This window comes from Labeo rohita, chromosome 15 (assembly GCF_022985175.1).
Source record: "Labeo rohita strain BAU-BD-2019 chromosome 15, IGBB_LRoh.1.0, whole genome shotgun sequence".
In the NCBI taxonomy this organism is placed as follows: domain Eukaryota; kingdom Metazoa; phylum Chordata; class Actinopteri; order Cypriniformes; family Cyprinidae; genus Labeo; species Labeo rohita.
This window is the reverse complement of record NC_066883.1, coordinates 33,584,194-33,605,418: the sequence shown is the minus strand read 5'-3', so window position 1 is coordinate 33,605,418 and position 21,225 is coordinate 33,584,194. Positions and strand designations below refer to the sequence as shown.

General features: G+C 36.4%; 1 protein-coding gene across 1 annotated transcript; it reads right to left on the bottom strand.

The window, feature by feature from the left end:
* Positions 1-162: 162 nt before the first annotated feature.
* gal3st2 (galactose-3-O-sulfotransferase 2) lies at positions 163-13,227 on the bottom strand. Its single transcript, XM_051130036.1, has 5 exons — positions 13,080-13,227; positions 12,738-12,953; positions 8,385-8,495; positions 7,406-8,054; positions 163-5,730 (listed from the first exon to the last, which is right to left on the bottom strand). Exons 2-5 carry the CDS (start codon positions 12,803-12,805, stop codon positions 4,612-4,614), a joined length of 1,947 nt encoding a protein of 648 aa, XP_050985993.1. The 5' UTR covers positions 12,806-12,953; positions 13,080-13,227; the 3' UTR covers positions 163-4,611.
* Positions 13,228-21,225: the final 7,998 nt, after the last annotated feature.

Genomic DNA, 21,225 nt, shown 5'->3' with positions numbered 1-21,225 from the left:
AGTGATAAATTCACTGTTACACAAGGCTGTGGGCTTGATTCTTAACTTATGCCACAAAAACTCATTCCACTAGAAAATATGTGACCTTAGTGCAGGGCACAAATCAGGTTTCATGCTTGTTTTGTTTTTGTTTTGTTTTTTGTGCAGAAAACACAACCATCACCAGAGAATCATCTTTTATTAATAAATATGAAACAGCTGCAAATGTATAGTTTTCAGAGATTTGAAATTAGGTGCCACACATATATATTGCTCTCTGACATTAAAGCAAACTTTGAAATTAAAGCTTTGAGACTTTGGTTCAGATGATCTTTTATGAAGGCTGGTATAATGATCAAGGTCTGGGTCCTTCAGAGTCTCAGTAAGGCTGGTAAAACTTGGCAATCAGCATTAGCCCTTAGCATAAGTCTGCTTTCTTCATTCAAATTGGCCTCAATAATGCATTGGGTTTCCAGACTGGGTTTGTAGATGGCCATTATATTAAATCCATCATAACACAGAACATTTACATTAATTAGGTTTCCACTTATGAGAAACAGAGGCTCCATTAAATACTTGAACACTTACACCACATTTGTCATAATAAAATACCAAAGCAGTGTTCATTTTAAAGAAAGACATCTAATGACATTTATTAAGTACTAAATGAACAAATTAACAAATAAAAACAAACTATTTAGATTTGGATCCTGTTCATAGTGAACTCGATCTGATGTGTAAACCCGACTTCATAAGCATCACATTAGCACCAGTTAATTCTGAGAAAATTCGAATATATTTTGTTTGTTGATTTCAGCTGCTTTGAGATTTTTATCTAATACAATGAGGTTCATACATTTTGTTTATATGTCATTTTATTTTAGGGCTTTTTGTTGTTATTTATAGGACAGCAGAATGCAGATGGAAAAGATAAAATGGGATCAGGACATGAACCAGGTCAGACTCAAACCTGAGCAAAACAGCTATTATTTGCCCTGTGCACAACTATGCCACAGCACTAAAAAAAACGTTTAATTTGTGTCGGAAATAGCACAAAAACCTAAAAGATCTGTTTAATGTATTTTGCATTAGGCTGTGATTTATGTGTCGGAAATTGCCGGTGACATATTTTCCACTTTCTTCCAGTGATGCGCAACAATAAATCAATTTGAAAAGTCACACAGTGCAAAAATAAATAGCTGCATTTACAAAGTTTGTGCTTGTTCTCCAAGTTATTCACCACACTGCTGTATAGGTCAATTTCCAATTATCATTATAACAAAAACCTAGCTGAGATGAATCTGTACTTTTGCAGATGCCAAATGCACATTTTATCCATGTTATATAAACTTCTGACTCATGCTGGAAACTCGAACCATTGGTTTTAGAGCAATAGCTTAGACATGTTGAGCAGAAAGGTTTGCATTTTCCAATACACATACAACAGCTGAACAGGCACAATAAGCCTCTCCTGGTCTAAAATGGAAAATCATTTTCATAAAAATGAGATGATTTATGTCTGAACAGAAAGTGCAAGGTCAACGAGATATTACTTAGTCTTCTAAGACAATGAATCACACTTGATTATTATTGTCTCACAGCATACAATTACAACCTGTAATATTTTGAGAGCCAAAATCATTAGGTACATTAGCTATCACATGGTTTTGCTGGAGGTTAAAGCAGAAATACATTAATAGATGTCATATGCAAACATAATATTTTAATCAAAACTTAACAGGCTACCGTTCCATTCCATTCAGCCTACAGTATTTAAAAAACAAAACGCTGTCATATGAACTTGATACTGACAAAAACCTTGGTTCATTTAAAAAAAAACCTAGGCCTATCACTGAAAATAATGATACCTTTTAGTTTAGTAAGTGAGTCAGATGTTGATTCAGTGCCTCTTTGGATTCAATTCAGTGAATGATTCATCAAACTTATCAGTTTGACCTACTCATTAAAATAACCGGTTCATTCCTGTGCTGTTTGTTTTTGATTCGCTAAAAATAACCTGTTCATAGGAGTCATTTGTTCCCCAGATAGCACATGTATGTCTGCAAGATGTCTGTTAAAGATCACATGATCTGGAAAGCATCTGCTGTGTACAGCTGTCTGGCAGACATCTGCAAGATGTCAGTTTGGCATACATTCTAAATCATAAACATCTTAAAGACATCTAATAGACGTCTGTTTGACATCTGATAGGAAATGTCCAATTGAGGTATTGCAGATGAGCAAACTACGTTTTGCAGACATCAAATAGACGTCTCAGAGATGTACGGGTGCTATCAGGGATGTGACTACCTTAAAACCATTAATGGCGTCTCTTTCGATAACTGATGATAATAGCGCTCTGTTCTCGTCCAAGCTCTCCTTGACAGGAGCGGTGCGCTGCCAAGTAATCAGTATTGCTTGTAACGCCATCTGCTGTTGAAAACAATCAGAGATCTCTTGATCTGGAAAGCATCTGTTGTGTACAAACATCTGACAGACATCAGATGTGAGTTTTACATACATTCTAAATCATAAACATCTTAAAAGACGTCTATTTGACATCTGATAGGAAACGTCCTATAGACGTATAGCAGATGAGCAAAAAATCTAAAAAAAGACGTCAAAAAGACGTCTCCGAGATGTACGTGTGCTATCAGGGTCGTTTATTGGTCTGTACTGGTCTCGCTACATTTTTTGATTCACTAAAAATAACCATCTCATAACTATGGAAGCCCGTTTCTGCCATTGAATAAAAGAAAAAGGTTCTTCTGACTTTTCCCAGAATTGTGATATAAGCTTGCAATTGTGAGTTAAGTCAGAATTGTGAGATAAATCACAATTCTGAGAAATAATGTCAGTATTGAGTGATATAAACTTGCAATTGCAAGAAAAGAGTCAGAATTGTGAGATAAAAAAGTCACAATTACGAGTTATATATTTTTTCTCCTCAGAACTGGACTTTATAACTCGCAATAGCAAGTGTATATCCCGCAATTCTGACTTTATAAATCGCAATTGTGAGCATATATCTCACAATTCTAAGAAAAAAAGTCAGAATTGTGAGTTCATATGACACAATTCTGAAAAAAAAAAGATCAGAATTGCGAAATTATAGAATTTGCGAAATATAGAACAAATCTGAAGCTATTTGCTTTTAAGTCACTAAAAATAACAGTATCATCATTAAAAGAGTCGATTGTTTGTTGAGCCGTATATATTTCTGATTCACAAAAAGAACCGACTCATAAGAGTCATTCCTTCTTGAAACGGACTACACTTGTCCCGTTGTACTGTATGTTGATTATTACGAGCAGTCTGTGAGAACATAATAGCAAGTCATTTCTTTTTATTGCATCACATTCGACCCAGACAGCAAATTCACATTTACAATTCAGGTAAAATATGATTTGTTCTGCTGTAGCACTGCAGAGTGAGCAACGGAGGAGCAAGGCTGGTGAAAAGCAATGCAGAAACACTGCTCACTGGTTGGTCACACTTTAAATCTGTATAAATGTGCACTGTGATGATTACAGCTGTTATCTTTGTACAAATAAATATGAATGGAACGGTGTTGTTTGTATGTGCAGTCACAGTTAGCACTGAGGAGTGAAATTTTGTGGGGAAAACCCCATTTCAGTAGAGGGTTTCCACTTGCATCATCATTTGCTCATGGATACGCGGCAATATTGGCGATGCACGAATGTAAACATCAGCAATGATTTCATGGTTAATGTACTAATGAATACGTTGTTCTACTAATTTATCCTGTCTAAACCACGGAAAAGCATGTGAAAGCTGCTAAATCATATAGAGAAGGACCTAGGAAGCAGGAACGTGCGCAATATTTTGACAAACTAAAGTTAAAACCCTGGTGAAAAAACCAGCATATGCTGGTTAGGTATGTTTTGGTGCTGGTTTAAGCTAGTCCTTTGCTGGTTTATACTGGTCCTTGACCAGCAACATGACCAGCATAAACCAGCAAAGGACCAGCATGAACCAGCAAAGGACCAGCTTAAACCAGCATCAAAACATACCTACCAGCATATGCTGGTTTATTACCAGGGTAGGTGGTAAATATATGTAGGAGCAGTATTAATTAAGATATTAGCCTAATATTTCACCTACCTGACTGGAAATGATAAGAACAAACACGAATGTTGTCAAGATTCTTGCCCTGGAAATCCTGGTTCATTTTGGCCAACCACAAACACCTTTTGTTCCTCAGACAGTTTTTTGCACTCCTTAATTTGTTATAATTTCTGGCCGTCTATTGTACTCCAAATGTTTTTCCTGGTCAGAACGATTAGTACAGCCCAAAATATAACAACAATTGACCATTTTCAGCAGCAATAATCAGCGAAATATGCTTGTTTCGTTCGCTTCAGTGGCATTGTTTACATTTAGTGCCGCCAATATGGCCGATTGATGATGCGTCGTGAAAACACTCTATAGAAGTCAGTTGGTTCCCACGTTTTCAAGTTGGTCACGTATGTCAAAATGAATCTGTGAGCTGTGCTTCATACATTGCTACACTATTTATGATGACACTGGAGATTTTTAGGCAGCCAAATCTCCTAAATCTGACCGCTCTTTTGAGTTAACAATTTCTGTTCTGAGTTCTAATTGGTTAATTCATCTCAATATACCAGGTTTTTGTGGTTCCTTATGTATGTTTGAGTTTATAAAGTGTTTTTGTGTGGTACGTTTATGTGAGTTTCTTTTCATTTCTTTATTCTGTTTTGTTACATCAAAATGACTTTGTGTTTCACTATGAACAACAGAATTAGCTAAACTGTGCAAGCTATGTTCATCCACAATGGCTTTGTATGTATTGTTATGTGAGGTATTGTTCGTCACTGCTGTGTGCACATTTGTCTCAATATTGCGCTTAACAGCTCTGTGCGTTGCAGTGTTTCTAGAAGCCGCAATCTTTTTAGCAACGGCAGCACGTGCGGCCGCTAGCTGAGGGAACTGTTTGGTGAACAAAGCTGAGGTGTACTGTAGTTCAGGTGTAATCAACCTCTGACAAAGCTGACGAGTGTCATTATTTAACCCCAGTCGGAGGTTATAACCTTGAATAACTGCTGCGCCATACTGAAACGGCTTCAGTGATGTATCCTGGACCTGCGCAGGATCTACCGCCCCTCCTTCCTGAAGACACATTTGCTCAAGGTTCCTCCTCTTTGCCCTCAGAAGTTCAACTTCCTGTTGGAGCTTCGTCTGCCCGAATGTGGAGTCTATGCGTTTCCAGAAAGTGTCGTTAAAGTGCTGGTACAATCGCCAGTCTAGAGAATTCCACTCTTTTACCCGCTCTGCGGTCTCTGCGCTCAAGGGCTTGCGAGAGCGTTCACTGCGACTGTTGAGGCGGAAAGACGAAACATCATCCAGTGACCAGCAGAGGGCATGTTTTAGGAGCACCAGTGATTCGTCGAAATACTCCGAGATGAGGATCAGTGGAAAGTCGTGTTCCACAGCAGCGATGACCTCGGCACTACGTCTTTCCAGCTCGTTGTTGTTCTCAGGTGCTGTATTATCCAGACCAAAGTCAAAGGTCAAAATGTTACGTGCATAGTGGTTATTAGGCACAGAGGCGTTGTAGCTCCGCCCACCCTGGATCAGAAACTCCTCAAGGCTTTTGACTCCACGGAAAGCTGGGATCGCTTTGTAGTAAACAAACAGGGATTCCATCATCGCCACTGGATTCCGAAGAATGGAAAAGTAGAATGTGTCTCTAGGCATCACTTTCCTCACCTGCAAGTCAAAAACAATATAAATCTTTTATTCAGCTTTTCCAAGTACAAACTGGTGATATTTTGACCTCTTGCTCTGTTTCAGAATCATAAATACATCTTGCTCAACTGAAGTTCTGTCCCAGAATGCAATCTACATGCAATCAGTGCAAATGTCTTCTAAATCATTCAGATCTGCACCTGCCTTCTTTCATCCAGCACTGCGTGCTTCGCCTTCCTCTTGGAAATTAAAATAGTCAGTTGTTTCAAATGATTTATGTGCTTGCTAAGTCATCTATGCATATCCAGGATTGCTTTCACACTACAGTCTTGACAAAATTGCAAACATATTCACCTTAGAGGTGCTTAATAATATATGCAATTAAATATGTGCAATTAAAGTGCAAATAACTATAAAATTACAAATAGAGAATAATAAATAAATTAAACAAAAAAATAAATAAGAGAAAGCATTACATTTTATATGGAGTCTATCTGTTATCATGCATCACTAGGATAAAATAAACTGTTACTTAAAAAATAAGTAAAATAAAATAAAAAAAAATATTTATTAAAAACAGTGTCCATATATGAAAGGAATTGCTTTTTTTTTTTAATTGTGCTGGAAAAAACTGACTCCAAATAAAAAGTAAATATTATATTCTCTTAATTTATTATACTATTATTTATTATGTAATATTTATCATTAATCATTTTTCAATCTATGGTATTTAAGGGCTTCTGTTGAAAAACTTTACTTTTAAAGACAAGACACTACAGATGAATATGGTAATTTTTTAACTAATAGATATCACTGTATTCTTTACACTCTTAAAAATAAAGGTTCTTTTTTGGCATCAATGGTTCTATGAAGAACCTTGAACATCCATGGAATCCTTCAAATTCAGAAAAGGTTCTTTATAGTCGAAAAAGCTTCTTAAGATTTTAAATTGTACTTCAAAATGATTCTTTTAGAACTGTTCACTGAAAGGTTCTCTGGGGAACCAAAAATGGTTTTTCAATGGCATCATGCAAAAGCTGAGTGTAGCTGATTAATTACAGTACATTAAGGCAGTTGTTTTGTATTACAAGTCTGAAATGTTGTTGCAAATAAGGCATTATATAATTAAATATACTGCTGCAGAACAGAAATCTGAGAACTGGATGAAGCTAGCTTCAAATTTCTTGTTTCATATTGTTGCCATATTAGAGATACAGGTTTTTACAGAGGAAATTTTGGATATCTCTTTTTTATCACTCCATAAATCAGAAAATACCGTCCAGAAAAAAAGTTTCCACCATGGTTGTAGGACTAAAATGTAATTTAAATCAGGCGAATGATATATGAACAACAAACCTTTGTACAAACCATCACAATATAGATAGGAATAAAATGGGTTTGGTGTATCTAAGTGCTTCTGTGGAGATTGTTGGCTCAGTACTTGAGAAAAACTCATTTTGAGAAAATGGCCTTGAAAGACATGTATTGTAATTGAAATCTACAGACACAAATAGATAAAATATAACAAAATAAACCCTTAAATGGGTATTTTAGATGTTTTTATCCACTAGTCTGAAAGAAGAAATGGAAGTATATTCTGTTATTCATCCAGTCTTGCAAAACAACTACTTTAGGATGCATGCTTTGCTACATCTCTCCTAGAATCCATAGTACGGTACTGTGCTCTCAGACTGACCTCTTGTGAGCTGAATCTCATATGATTGCACAGGATGTGGAACTCCTTTACGCTGCGAGTCCTGACACCCTCCACAAAGTGTGCTGCAAAGAATGCCGGGTAAAATAACTGGCTGTGCATGTTAAGCGGCAAGGCAAAGGTCAGGTTATGGCTTTCCCCATAACGATACAGAATGTTCAATATGGTGCTGCTGGCAGTCTTGTGCGTCTTGAGGAAGACAATGTGGTTTTTGGGCTGGCACATGACAGCATCATCCGCTTGTGATTTTACTGTATATTTATCATTATTGTCATCAGAGTGTGGTGGTTTGCGAATTTCTGGGGTCCTTTTGGGGAAAGCTGGTTTTTGTGGCTGCTTTGAAAATTCTTGGACAAGCCAGAGTTTATTCGGCTCTATTGGTGGTGCTGCTTTGGTTGTGCTAGTAAGTTGTTTTCTTGTATCCTCCAAGATTTGGTCCCTTCCCTGTTCTGAATGAGGGTTTTCACTCTCGTCTCTTCTCTGCATGAATGGATGCTGGTCTACTGGTTTCTCAACGATGGCTGCTGAAACAGACCAAAGGTTTTCCCAGTCTTTGCGCTTTACGGGCCTGTGGATCTCTGCAGGCATTCTGACAAGCTGCTCACTCACAAGTTTTAAAACCTTGGAGCTCCTGAGAGAAAGAGAGAAAGAGAGAAATGGAGAAAGGGTCAGTACATTTTAGATGTTACGTCTTATGGAACCAACGCAAATCAATAATATTTCATGGCCTCTATACTGTCTTTATTATAATATATCATCCAATTCAAGATGGTAAATCTGATTTGAAATGTTTCCCTTTGTAGGTTTATCATATAATATAATATAATATAATATTAATGTTTATAGTAAGTTTGTCATATAGTCAAATGCAAGCTGTTGAATGTAAGTGGAAAGTTTTCCTCAATCTGTTTATAACTGCTTTGTTTAAGTCACCATGCATTTTTCATAAAACATATTCAACCTGGCCTGTCGGACAACTCCCAGCATCTGCAGCGCCACGCAGAGGACCGTCAGGACCATCAGAGCGAACCACATAAAGCGCAGGCGACTGCAACACGCCACTCTCACGCACCTGTAAATGCATGCAGTTCAGAGAAAAGCCACAGGTTCAACAACAAAAGAGCAACAAGTGAATGTAAGTGATAAATGTGCATTTACATCCTAGCTAAACAGACAATAAGATCAAGTGTAAATCTGAGAATATGAGCAGCGTGGGAAATCATTTGGTGACTATTGTGGTCAGTGACGCAAGCATTGTGAAGGCATCAGAAATCCCTGTTATTAAGAACCGTACAACAATTGTGCCTTTGAGTATGGCATTTATCTCAAGGGTTAGTGACGAAGGAGTTTCTCAGCATTTAGTGTACCATAACATTTTAGGTAAAGAGCAGCTAAATGGCAAGTTAATAAAGAGTCTCTGTTGACAACAGGTGCACTAATTCTCTCATGGCACTGCAATACCAGGAAAAGGAAATGAAAGAGAGACAGAAAGTAATACTTCTATTAAGCAAGGATGCATTAAATTGATCAAAAGCAAAGCTAAAGGCATAAGGTTAAAAAAAAATGCTCTATTTCAAATAAATGCTGTTCTTTTGAACTTTATATTCATCAAAATATTGAAAAAAATGTATTACGGTTTTCACAAAAATATTAAGCAGTGCAAATGTTTATATATATATATATATATATATATATATATATATGTATATATATATGTATGAAGAGTTCAGATCCAAAAGCCTCTAAATCCATCTAATGTGTTTCTTTAAAATTAGCATTTATTTCTGGCTACTTTGTATAGGTTTCTATGCAAGTACCGCTGCTTCTATATACAGATACAGTTGAGGTCAAAAGTTTACATACACTTTGCAGACTCTGCAAAATGTTATTTACTTATTATATTATTTTCTTAAGAGAAAATAATATTTGAATTTATAAAAATGACACTGATTCTTAATACTGTTTTGTTTCTTGAATGAAGCTTGCTGTATCTGTTGCTTGCTGTTCTTCAGAAAAATCCTTCAGGTCCCACAGATTCTTTGGTTTTTCAGCATTTTTGTGTATTTGAACCCTTTCCAACAATGACCGCATGATTTTGAGATCTTTTCACACTGAGGACAACTGAGGGACTCATATGCAACTATTACAGAAGGTTCAAATGTTCACTGATGCTTCAGGAGGAAACACAATACATTAAAAGCCGAATTTGAGGTTCAGGGTATATTTAACTTACTTTGTCTTCTGGGAAACATGTACGTATCTTCTGTAGCTTCTGAAGGGCAATATTAAATGAAAAAAATGTGATATTTAGGCAAAAATAGAAGAAAGATGTAGCTACACATCTTCATTCTGTTCAAAAGTTTACACCCCCCCAGCTCTTAATGCACTGTTTTTCCTTCGGGAGCATCAGTGAGCGTTCGAACCTTCAGTAATAGATCCATATGAGTTGTCCTCATTGTAAAAAAATGGATACAGTCTGTGTAAAGGGCTAAAATACACAAAAATGCTGAAAAACCAAAGAATTTGGGGGGATCTAATCTGAAGGATTATTCTAAAGAACAGCAGGTAGTTTAATTGTTCAGGACAAACAAAACAAAAAACATTTTTTTTTATCTTTTTTTTTTTTTATAAGAATTTATAATTTTTATGAAATTAGCTATTATTTTCTCTTGTGGACTATACAGTGTGTAAACGTTTTTTTATGTGAAATATCGTATTCAGGTCAATACTAAATAAAAAAAAAATAGCATGCATTTTGTATGATATCTTATTTTGGTAAAATAATGAACATTTTGCAGATTCTGCAAGGTGTGTGTAAACTTTTGACCTCAACTGTACGTATTACATTCTTTAGATCACAAAAGTGAGCAGGTCATTTCTGATGTTTGTGTCTCACTGGTTGCTCCATTGCCAGGGTTTCACCTGGTTTTCACCTTTTGATTTCCATTGCAAATCATTTGGCTGGTTGCACAATGAGAAAAGAATGCATTCCTTAGAGGGCATTAAGCAATGTAAGTCTCTCCCCCTTTTCTTTTTCTCTTGCTCTTGTATTTTTATTTGGTCACAGCATAAATCGCTTGGTTTGAGTCATGTTACAGATCAGCATAAAATAATTACAGACAGTTATCTACCAGGTTAAAATTAGACTGCGGCCGTCATTGACTGCAGTCTCACACACATAGAATGTTTTGCTTCAAACCAAGGAAACCACTAGTGCTGAAACAGCACTCTTGAAGTTCAAAAACTCCAGCAAATCTGTTTAAGATCCAAGTCAGTTCACAAAAGACAGCACAAATCATAGTCAGGCAACACAACGCTTACTCACAGTGTGCTAACAGACTTTGCCAGCTTCATTTACATATTCTAAAGTATGATTTACTTCACATGGCTTGCTGCAGATGACTACCTCTATGCCTAATGTATTTTGTGTCTTTAACGCAAAGTACAAGAGATCCAGTTTAAAGTATGTGTGGGTTTAAATTAAATTGTGCTGTCTAAACAGGAACCTGTTTAAGCATCCACAAGTGCATTTCGTGATGAATACAGCCAAGGTTATAAAGCTAAACATATTTTTGTGCAAAAATACGGAAACAATGCTTTATAAGAACCATACTGGCTTGCAATAAATTGACTTTGAAATAAAAGTCTGCATTTAATTTCTCAAAAGATGAATAAAGGAGTGAGGTAACATCTTCAAACAATTTTCCAGCATGCTTGAACTCCTCTAATGAGAACAGCCTGTATATATCTCTCTAAAAGATTTTATGAACTCATGAACAATTGCACTGTTAAAACATATTTTATAAGAATGGAAAATGGCATATAAAGATTTAGTTTTACACATTTTAAATAATATTCCTACAAGTACTGATCCCGCATGGATGTTTATACTCAACATGTTTTGAACTGTATGTGTTGCACCACAATGCAGTAATTATTTTTTTTCTCCCTCATTCTGCAAACAACGATTCGGGGAAAGCTGTGGTCAAATAGAAAAAACACATGCATGAGGAAAAAATTAAAACTCTAACAAAACCTCTTACACTCCCTCAGGCCACAGAAACATCTGGAATAGGGAATTCAACGTCTTCTCTTGTCATATTTCTATAACACATATGCACAGCAAACACACGTGCACACCAGTTTTCCATAATAGGATTTAATTATTTAAGTGAGTTAGAGGGTGAATAAGTGAACGCATCATCCCAGTATGACATTATGCAACCTAAGGCTAACACAAACATCTGGCTGAAGTCTGTTTTAACATCCTTTACATGCATATGAAACATTGCTTTAGCTTAAATGCAAAATGGAGTATTCGATATGGTAAATAAATAAACAGTAAACAATAAAAGGTAACACTTCACATTACAGTTTCAATGTTACTTTAAGTAATTAGGTAATTCACTCAAGTAACTTGAGATTTCTGGTGAGTCTCCAAGCACCTTTTGTATCTCATTGTGTACATTGGAAACTTTAATCCCTGTTTCAAGTGTCTCAAAATCTTTCCTTTATTAAGAGGATATCAGAGCAACCACTGACAGTCTGCAGATTTCTAAGAAGAACTTATGGGTTTAATCTTTTAAGTTCAGAAAACTACTTTTTTCAAAAGGGCTCTCCAGAGGTTCTCCAGAGGGTTGGGTGATCTGAGAAACTACAAATGATGTCTCAAGTATCTTTTGCAATTTTAAAGTGTATAATGTACTTGCTAATGTACACCAACAGTAACATGATCCCTTTAATGTACAGACTGTCCCAATGTAGTTGAACTCTCTCACGCACACATAATTTAATAGACTGCAAATGCAGATCTTAAGTTTGGTTTTGATATTGGAAGGGAATATAACACTTTATGGAAACTGTATTCACAAACAAAGCGAACTACAAAAGGCATAGCCTATTTAATATGTATGTTTTTAAATACATGACGTGAAATTTAAAAATTCTCTGTCATCTTCAATTAATGTTAATGTTAATATTAAGTATTTAATAAAACAAAACCGGACTATCTGAATGAGACGGGATGAAACTCGACTCGGTTCTTTGAAACCCAGTAAACTAAGCAGTGAAGAATTTCAGGAGGAGCGCGCGCATCAGACACGCTCCTCGCGCTCGTGCGAGATGGAGAAAGGCGACCGTTATTAATCCAGCGCGGTTCGCGCATCCGGCGGGAATACGCTGCCGCGCTCCCAGACGACACATTCGTATAAATGTCACTTAAACTCATTTTCTACGACGAACACGGTAAGTAAGAGTCTTTTTGAGGGAAAACTAATACTGAAGCATCTATATTGTGAATTCCGAGTTCACTTACGTGGTCCACGGTGAGGCGGTCCGCCAGTGGAATGCTCTCCGGCCCGCGATTCTCTGAGGCGGGAGCATGTCGCTCGCTTGTACCGGAGACGACACCCCCGATAAGCCCCCCCACCGGACCTTCGGAGTCGTCAAACGCTCCGCTGAACTCGTGAAACACTGCTATCCGTCCCTCAGGTCCACTAGTGGGACTCCTCCCGCTAACAACGGATTGGTTCTGAGGGAAAGAGGGAAAGAGAGAGAGTTAGACAGAAAAAGGGAAACGAGTGACAGATAAACAAAGCTTCCAGTGGCAAAAAAATTTACAGCCATGACAGAAAAGGTAGGTTTTATGTAGCCCTACCTGGAAACCACGTACTGAAGAAGTTTGAGGAACAGCCCCAAAAGCTTCAAAGCTTCAGAGTCTTGGTGTTTATTTAAGACACAAGCAATGATGGTAATACTAATGACAACAGACGTAATCCATTCCTGTCTTACTGTGATCCTATAATACTGAGTTCATTACAGACCGAGCACACCTGTCTTCCCTCCCTCCCTCCCTCTCTCCCTCTCTCCCTCCCTCTCTCTCTCTTTCTGCTTGCACTGGAGGAGAGCAAGAAGTATAATCCGTTCTATGTGCCCTTGTTGTTCTTCCCTGATGAGGGAACTTGATGCCGAAACTCTGAACACTTTCTGGCTGCTTGGAGCACAAAGATATCTTTGTGCCCTAATAAAGATACTGTACTAATACCAGGGGAGCAGCAGGTAAAAAGAGGAGACAAGAATACGTGAAAGGGGAGGATGAAGTAAGCAAAGCATTGAGGATTTCACTGTATACAGTACTTAAAGTCTTTATTTAGTCTTTATTCACCAGAGCAGAATATGTACAAATAGAAAAGTTATACAAAAAAATCCAGATGTAAGACATTAATGACCTTTTTTGGCAAACCCTGGAGACAAAACACCAAAATAGCAAATAATAAGGAAAAAAAATGATCATCCAGGGACTTAAAATATAACAAAAATGTTTCCTTATTAAAAACAGTTTAACAACAGTTTAACAAAAGTATGTCTTGAATATACAATAGGCTAGATTCTCAATATTATTTTTTTGTTAAGTATTTTAATTTGAATATTGTTTACTGTGCACGCACACACACACAAAGCATTAAAAGCTGCATAAACAACTTTTGTTCATAAACAACAATGTGGTGCGTCGCTCAGCGTTCCCTGCAGTGATTGCATTCACATGCATAAGAAGAAAGGAAGCGCTTTCTGTTTACTTTCATTTCAGCCCACGGACAGATCAATAATGATGACATCATCAGTAAAAGCCTGCAGGCTGACACTTTTCCACCAATCGATCGGTCGGGCACAGAGATGCCTGCCAAATCGCCTGGGAAAGCTCTGCTGCCACAGCAACAGCTCCAACAGGAAGCATGACAACCAGCAAACCATACGACGCCCACACAGAATTCCTTCACGCAGTTCATCTGTGCAAAAAAGCCCTGGCACGTATACCATTCACCATCAGCAGCGGTTTCTGATGTCTGTAATCTAAGCCTGAGGACTTTCAGAACAAAAACATTAACCGCCTTTTGTGTTTTTGTTGAAAATGTTTTTGCATTTGTCTGCCGTATTAGTTTCGTCCTTGACTTGTTTTGTCGACAAACCCAGAATCTGCCAGAACCGTTTTCTGGTTGTGCGAAGCAGTGTAAAAATTGCTGCTAAGTATACCAGTATAAAAACTGCTGTGATTTACAGTGCAGCAAATACAATAACAATAACAAAACCAGCAGGGAAAACATAATCATGAATATAAAGTACAATCACGCCAGTTTAAAATTTGCAGTACGACAGCAATTATGACACTACGTGTTAGCTTACCATTAGCACAATAGTTGGATACAAAATTCTGCTTTGGGCATCTCTCTATAAATAGCTGAGAATGAGACAGGGGGCGTTCAATAATTCAATTATTCTACCACATTAAAAATGAGAGAGAGAGAGAGCGAGACAGAAGGTCATGTCTACAAAAAATATGCTGCTGTGTTTCTCAGTTCATACCCAGACACACACAAACCCACAATTATTTTGTGCTCGTTGCACCCGGTTGTGTAACAAGTAATTTAACTGAAATCATAACAAATCAAACTTGCATAGATTGAGACAATGCTCCTGCATGTAAGGCAACATAATCAGACTTTGCAAGCTCATCTGCAAAAAGAAATGATCAAAATTAGAAATAAGAGTTTGCATTTGCATTGTAAGTAACTGGTGTTGAAGTGTAAATACATTTGAAGTAAAATGTTATATACACCTTGCAAAAATCTGCAAAATGTAAATTGTTTTAGCAAAATAATACAGATTATTATTATTTTTTATGTAGTACTGACCTGAGTAAGATATTTCACATAAAAGACATTTACATATAATCCACAAGAGAAAATAATTGTTGAATTTATATTTTTTTTTTTTTTTTAAGTGATAATTAATGAATTAATGAGTTCCTTGTTTGTTCTAAACAGTTAAACTTCCTACTGTTCTTTCAGGTCCCACAAATTCTTTGGTTTTTCAGCATCTTTGTGTATTTGAACCCTTTCCAACAATGACTGTATGATTTTGAGATCCATCTTTTCACACTGAGGACAACTGAGGGACTCATATGCAACTATTACAGAAGGTTCAAATGCTCACTGATGCTCCAAAAAGAAACACGATGTATTAAGGTGTGTAAACTTTTGAACAGAATGAAGATGTGTACATTTTTCTTAATGTTTAACATTTAGACATTTTTAGACATTGCTTAACATCTTTTTCCTAAATGTCATATTTTTTCCATTTAGTACTGCCCTTCAGAAGCTACAGAAAATACTTACATGTTTCCCAGAAGACAAAATAAGTTAAATTTACTCAATGCATTAAGAACAACAATGCATTAAGGGGTGTAAAGTGACAAACAAGGGACTCATGAGCAAAAAAAAAAAAAAAAACACATCTGTGGATCATTCAGGTATTATTTTCAAAGATTATTTTCTCTTGTGGACTATTTGTGAACATCTTTTATGTCTTATTTAGGTTAACACTAAATTAAAAATAACATGCATTTTGATCCCTCTTATTTTAGTAAAATAATGAACATTTTAAAGATTCTGCAAGGTGCATGTACTTTTGACTTCAACTGTATGTACCTTGTCTTTTACATGCAAGTATAACATTTACAGTTTAACATAATAAACTGTTAAACTGAGACAAGCGGGATTCTTTTTCCAGTGTGTGTGTGTTTTAACACAGTGATGTGGGAGTACAGCTGGGCCCTGTTGTTTGCTGATCCAACAGCGACGCTCAAATAAGAGCCAGATATTTCCCACTCTCTCCCTCGCATTTTCTCAAATTTACTTACACTTTAACCTCTCAAAGTAATATATGTTTATTGCTGCAATAAACAGTGTATCCCTGAATCATCCATAAAGTAAATAATTCTTATTCGAGGATGATGTCACACATGGACCTAGAATGTAAAGTTTCACTTGAACTAATGGTAACAGAATAACACTTACTCATGCCAGTGTGTGAGCACATACCGTGAACGTGTGAATATCCTTGTGGATTTCTAAAGACCATCTTTCACTGTCATGTGTGATTCAACATTATAACTACTTGCCAGATGTATATAATGATATCCAGCACACTGACCAAGCTCAGCCAAATACTCCCCCAAGCCCTGTTAAATCACCACACGCTCTCCCACTACAGCCATTAAAGTCAAATATCACCTATAACATTCAGTGAACCAAAACACGCACACAAAAAGGCAGAAGAAGCAGGCTTTCAGTGGTTCAATGTAAGCATGTGCTTGTGTGTCCTGTGGTTGAAGTGGTGAATAATGCAACAAGCCCTTTAAAGTTTCATACAGAAAAAAAGAAGTCTCAGAAACCAGATCTGGATTTATACAAGAGCCCTCTCTCTCGCACTGATGCATGCATGACCACTGACGCAAGGCAAAAACAGAAAAGAACCACTTAATTCATGAAAATGTATGAATTATAGAAAGAGAGGCACACAAATTCTATAAACTGTGGATTTTCTCTGAAAACAGGGTAAGTAACAAGAATGAGGTTAAGATAAACAGCACTTAAGATTGATGTTTGTTTACCACATATGTAAACTTTTCTCATTCCAAACATCACTGATTATAACTGTAAATACCACAGGGATATTGGGAATATTCATACTTGTATTAATTTTCAGAGAAACATTTATGTGAATGACAAAAATGCGCAAAGCACTTTAAACTAAGACAAATTAAGTGAAAAAGTGTAAATACACTCTAAAAATGAGAGAGAACAGTTCTCTTACACTTAGTTCTACATAACAGTAGCCTGATGAGGAACATTTTTTCGGCCCAACTAGACAAAAAAGAGCAGAGTTGGCACATTAACACCATTCCCACTTTAACCACATTGGAAACTATTCTGTGATTTCCTTTTACTCATTTTTCTCTTCACAGCCAAAAATAGAACTCAGTAAGAACTACATTACCCATAAGCCACTGATGGACCACATCAGTCTGCTCTCCATGAGAACCAGATGCTCTCAGTCCCTGTTTGACAAATTGCTGTTGCTACAGCTCAGGAATGTCTAGCTCTCCGTTTTTTGGTCTTCTACATTCCTAAATTTTTCTTCTTACATTCCTAAATGCACTGTATAATAAGAACATTCACTATTACCAAATGCAGTAACATTTATAGCAGCTTCTCAGATTTGTCTCCTGAGACAAAGATGTTGGTAATCTTACATCTTCCCTATAGAGTTTCAAAAAAAATTCACAAACTACATGTGGCTAGGCTTCCCAAGATATCAAAGTCTGGAATCAAAAGTCAAAGACCTCAATACAAACTCAAAAATTTCTTATCAAATTCTTCCAGGCCAAAATAATTCAGCTATACTAGCAACATTAAGAAATAGTTCACCCAAAAATTTAAATTTACTCAGCCTCAGGGCATCCAAGATATAAATGTAACCCTGGACCACAAAACCAGCCATAAAGGGCAGTTTTTTTTAAACTGAGATTAAACATCAGCTGATAAGATGATAATGATTATATATCATTCAGCTCAGTGGTTTGTTAGGATAGGAAAATATTTGTCCAAAAAATTATTCTTGAATCTGAAAATCTTGAATCTTGAAAATCTTGAATCTGAGGGTGCAAAAATATCAAAATATTGAGAAAATCACTTTTAAGGTTGTAAAAATAAAGTTTTTAGCAATACATATTACTAATTAAAAATGAAGTTTTGATATATTCATGGTAGGAAATTTACAAAGTATCTTTATGGAACTCTTAATATCCTTAATAACCTAATGATTTTTGGCATAAAAGAAAAATCAATCATTTTGACCTATACAGTGTATTTTTGGCTATTGCTACAAATATACCCGTGCTACTTAAGACTGGTTTTGTGGTGCAGGGTCACAGATGAGTTTGTTTCTTCATGGGAACAGATTTGGATAAATTTTGCATTACATCTCCGCTCTGCACTCTGCAGTGAGTGGGTGCCATCAGAATGGGAGTCCAAACAGCTGATAAAAACATCACAATAATCCACAAGTGATCCACATGACTCCAATCAATCACATAATATCTTGTGAGGCAAAAAGCTGTGTTTGTAAGAAACAAATCCATCAGTAATCTGTTTTAACTTTAAACCATTGCTTCTAGGCAAAAACAACTCGATAATAATGCTTCCTCCACAGAAAAAGTCCAACTATTGTCATCTCACACAAGTCCACCCACATATTTCTTCAGCAGTTTTGGACTCTTTTAACTTGTAAATGATGGTTGATCTCTGCATATTTCTCTCCTGATTCAGACAAGATGACTTTTTCATTTGAAAGACATTAATTGATGGACTCGAGTTGTGTGGATTGCTTGTGGATTATTGTGATGGTGAGCTGTTTGGACTCTCATTCTGACAGCACCCATTCACTGCAGAGGATCCTTTGGTGAGCAAGTGATGGAATGCTAAATTTCTCCAAATCTGTTTCAATATTACGTTTTGGATGGCCTGAGGGTAAGTAAAATTTCAGCACATTTTCATTTGAACTATTCCTTCAGAAGAAGCATATTTGATGCTACATGAGCAACCTCTGAGCAATGCAGTTTTTCTTGTGGGAAGCAATGGTGCTGCTAATTGGTAGGTGAAAACTGAGTTAATGACGCAACTGTTCTTTATGTACCTTATGCAAATAAAAAGACACACTGTTCTTTTGTAGTGTCTACGTGTGGTAGATGACAGAATGACGAGTCAGACCCAGTCAAGCAGAACAAGAGTTGAACTATCCTTAAAAACTCTCTCTTTCTGTCACCCACACAGTAGGCATGTGAAAGAAAGTGGGCATCAGGCTCATATTTTAACTGCAATGAAGTCAGAGATTTAATATGTGTGTGTGTATGTGTTTTTGTGGTCTGTTTTCTTGATGATTCACTCCTTTTATTGAATGCTCAGACAATGCCAGCACTGTCTGGGTCCCAGCGAACACATACACATAAAGTCCCAATGAATTCTGAGTGACTTGCTCGAAGGAAAATGTGTCCTTTTCCATGTCTTCTTGATTTCTGTATATTCAGAACACTTAGTACGGCTCTCTATAAGTAGGATTAGTAATTTTAGACCAGTAAACCTCTTGACCCCAACAGAGAAATAATTCCCCAAACCCTCTTTTTATATTTCACCTTCTCTATCTCTCTCTTTCCATCAGGTGAGTTGAGTCATCATCAGAAAAAGTGTCAGTGGTCACTAAGGAGGCGGCGTTCCCGTTTCAACCCTTTTGGGAATATCATAACGTCTGGATTCCTATTTAAAGAACCTGCTTCGGAGATCAGGCTCCTGCGGCGTTAGACGAGGCCCATTCAGCCCGAACGATGCCAGAGACTCTTAATCATCAACGCGTGAGTCATCCTGCTCCTCAAAGACAAGACCTGAAAGCAAATGTTAAGTAGCTTTTAAGCATTTCACAAACATGTCAGAATGTTTTCTAGGCATTGAGTAGAAGCATCTGAATTTGTCTCAAACGAACTGGCACAAATGATGGATTAGTACAAATGTTGCTAGTAAAGTCAAGTCAGACACGCTGACAAACAACTGACCTCATTGAAATGTTCAACACTGCCCGAATTGGGAAAAAATGTTGCACAAGGCTACTGCAGCAACTAGAAAATCTTTCAGAAAGGGTGAAGCCTCTGTTGACTTGAAATATAGTAAGCTTCCTCTGTTCAAGTATGTCTCATTGTGGATTGGAAAGCAACCACCAAAATGTCTAGAGGGAAAAGACAGAATAAATAACATTTACAGTTATGCAATTAGCAGACAATTTTATCCAAAGCAACTTACAATGTCTTCAAAGTACACGTTTACATTTTATCAATCCTTGCTTTTCCTGGTAATCAAATCCATGACCTTGAGATTGCTAGCAGTATATTTGAGCTTCAGGAAAGATTGAGTTGAATGTTGTGCTTACAACATTCAATGTAGTACAAAGAAGTCTTTATTTGAGGTGTTTGCAAAGGCAAATATCACTTTGAAGCTGACTTTTCACTATCTCCAAAAATCACATTTGTTGCAGTCGCACAGAACCATTAAATTTGTTGTGAAGCAGCTGATACCCCTAGCAAAAAAGTAATATATTTAAAATACATTTATTTCATACTAATTATAGTTTAAATATACTACTGACATAATTATAATTCAACTTCATTACGAGGACTATTTGGGCAAAGTGCACATTTCCTAATATTAAGCCTAAAATGTGTTTTAATGACACTATTAAAGAGGATTTTATGATCTCTGAATAATATCAGTTTTTAAATGGCAGATATTTAAAATGTGCCTCAAGTATACTTACAATAGCTCCACTTTAGCACAATCAAATATCTTTAGATTGACTTAAGGCCTACTTTAGCACAATTACAGTGCATTAATTACAAAATATAGCAGCCTTTAAATATACTAGTTTAGTATGCCAAAAGTACAACTGCAGGGTGTTTTACTAAGTACATAAATATGTAAATGTTTTTGTAGTATATATACTTAGAATTAAATAAATGTACTTGGCCAGCAATATATCCTAAAGAACACTTTTATTTATGTATGTATTTATTTACTTTGGCCAAATCAACATTAATAATTATTTAACAATTCTAAAATATTTATAAATAAAAAAATAAATTAAATATATATATATAGAGAGAGAGAGAGAGAGAGAGAGAGAGAAGAGAGAGATACTGCTCAAAAAAATTGAGATCAGTAAGACTTGTAATGTTTTTTAAATAAGTCCCTTATGCTCATCAAGGCTGCATTTATTTGATCAAAAATACAGAAGAAAAACAGTAACACTGCAAAATGTTATTACAATTTATTCCTGTGATGCAAAGCTAAATTTTCCTCAGCTGTTACTCCAGTCTTAAGTGTCACATGATCCTTCAAATATACAAATATGCTGGTTTATTA

What these genes read in the sequence shown, in the direction of transcription:
- gal3st2 (XM_051130036.1), bottom strand. Translation starts at nt 12,805, where the DNA reads ATGCTCCCGCCTCAGAGAATCGCGGGCCGGAGAGCATTCCACTGGCGG. An exon ending in ACCGCCTCACCGTGGACCAC is followed by an intron (nt 8,496 to 12,737) that starts GTAAGTGAACTC and finishes ATGCATTTACAG; the next exon opens with GTGCGTGAGAGTGGCGTGTT. An exon ending in GGAGTTGTCCGACAGGCCAG is followed by an intron (nt 8,055 to 8,384) that starts GTTGAATATGTT and finishes TCTTTCTCTCAG; the next exon opens with GAGCTCCAAGGTTTTAAAAC.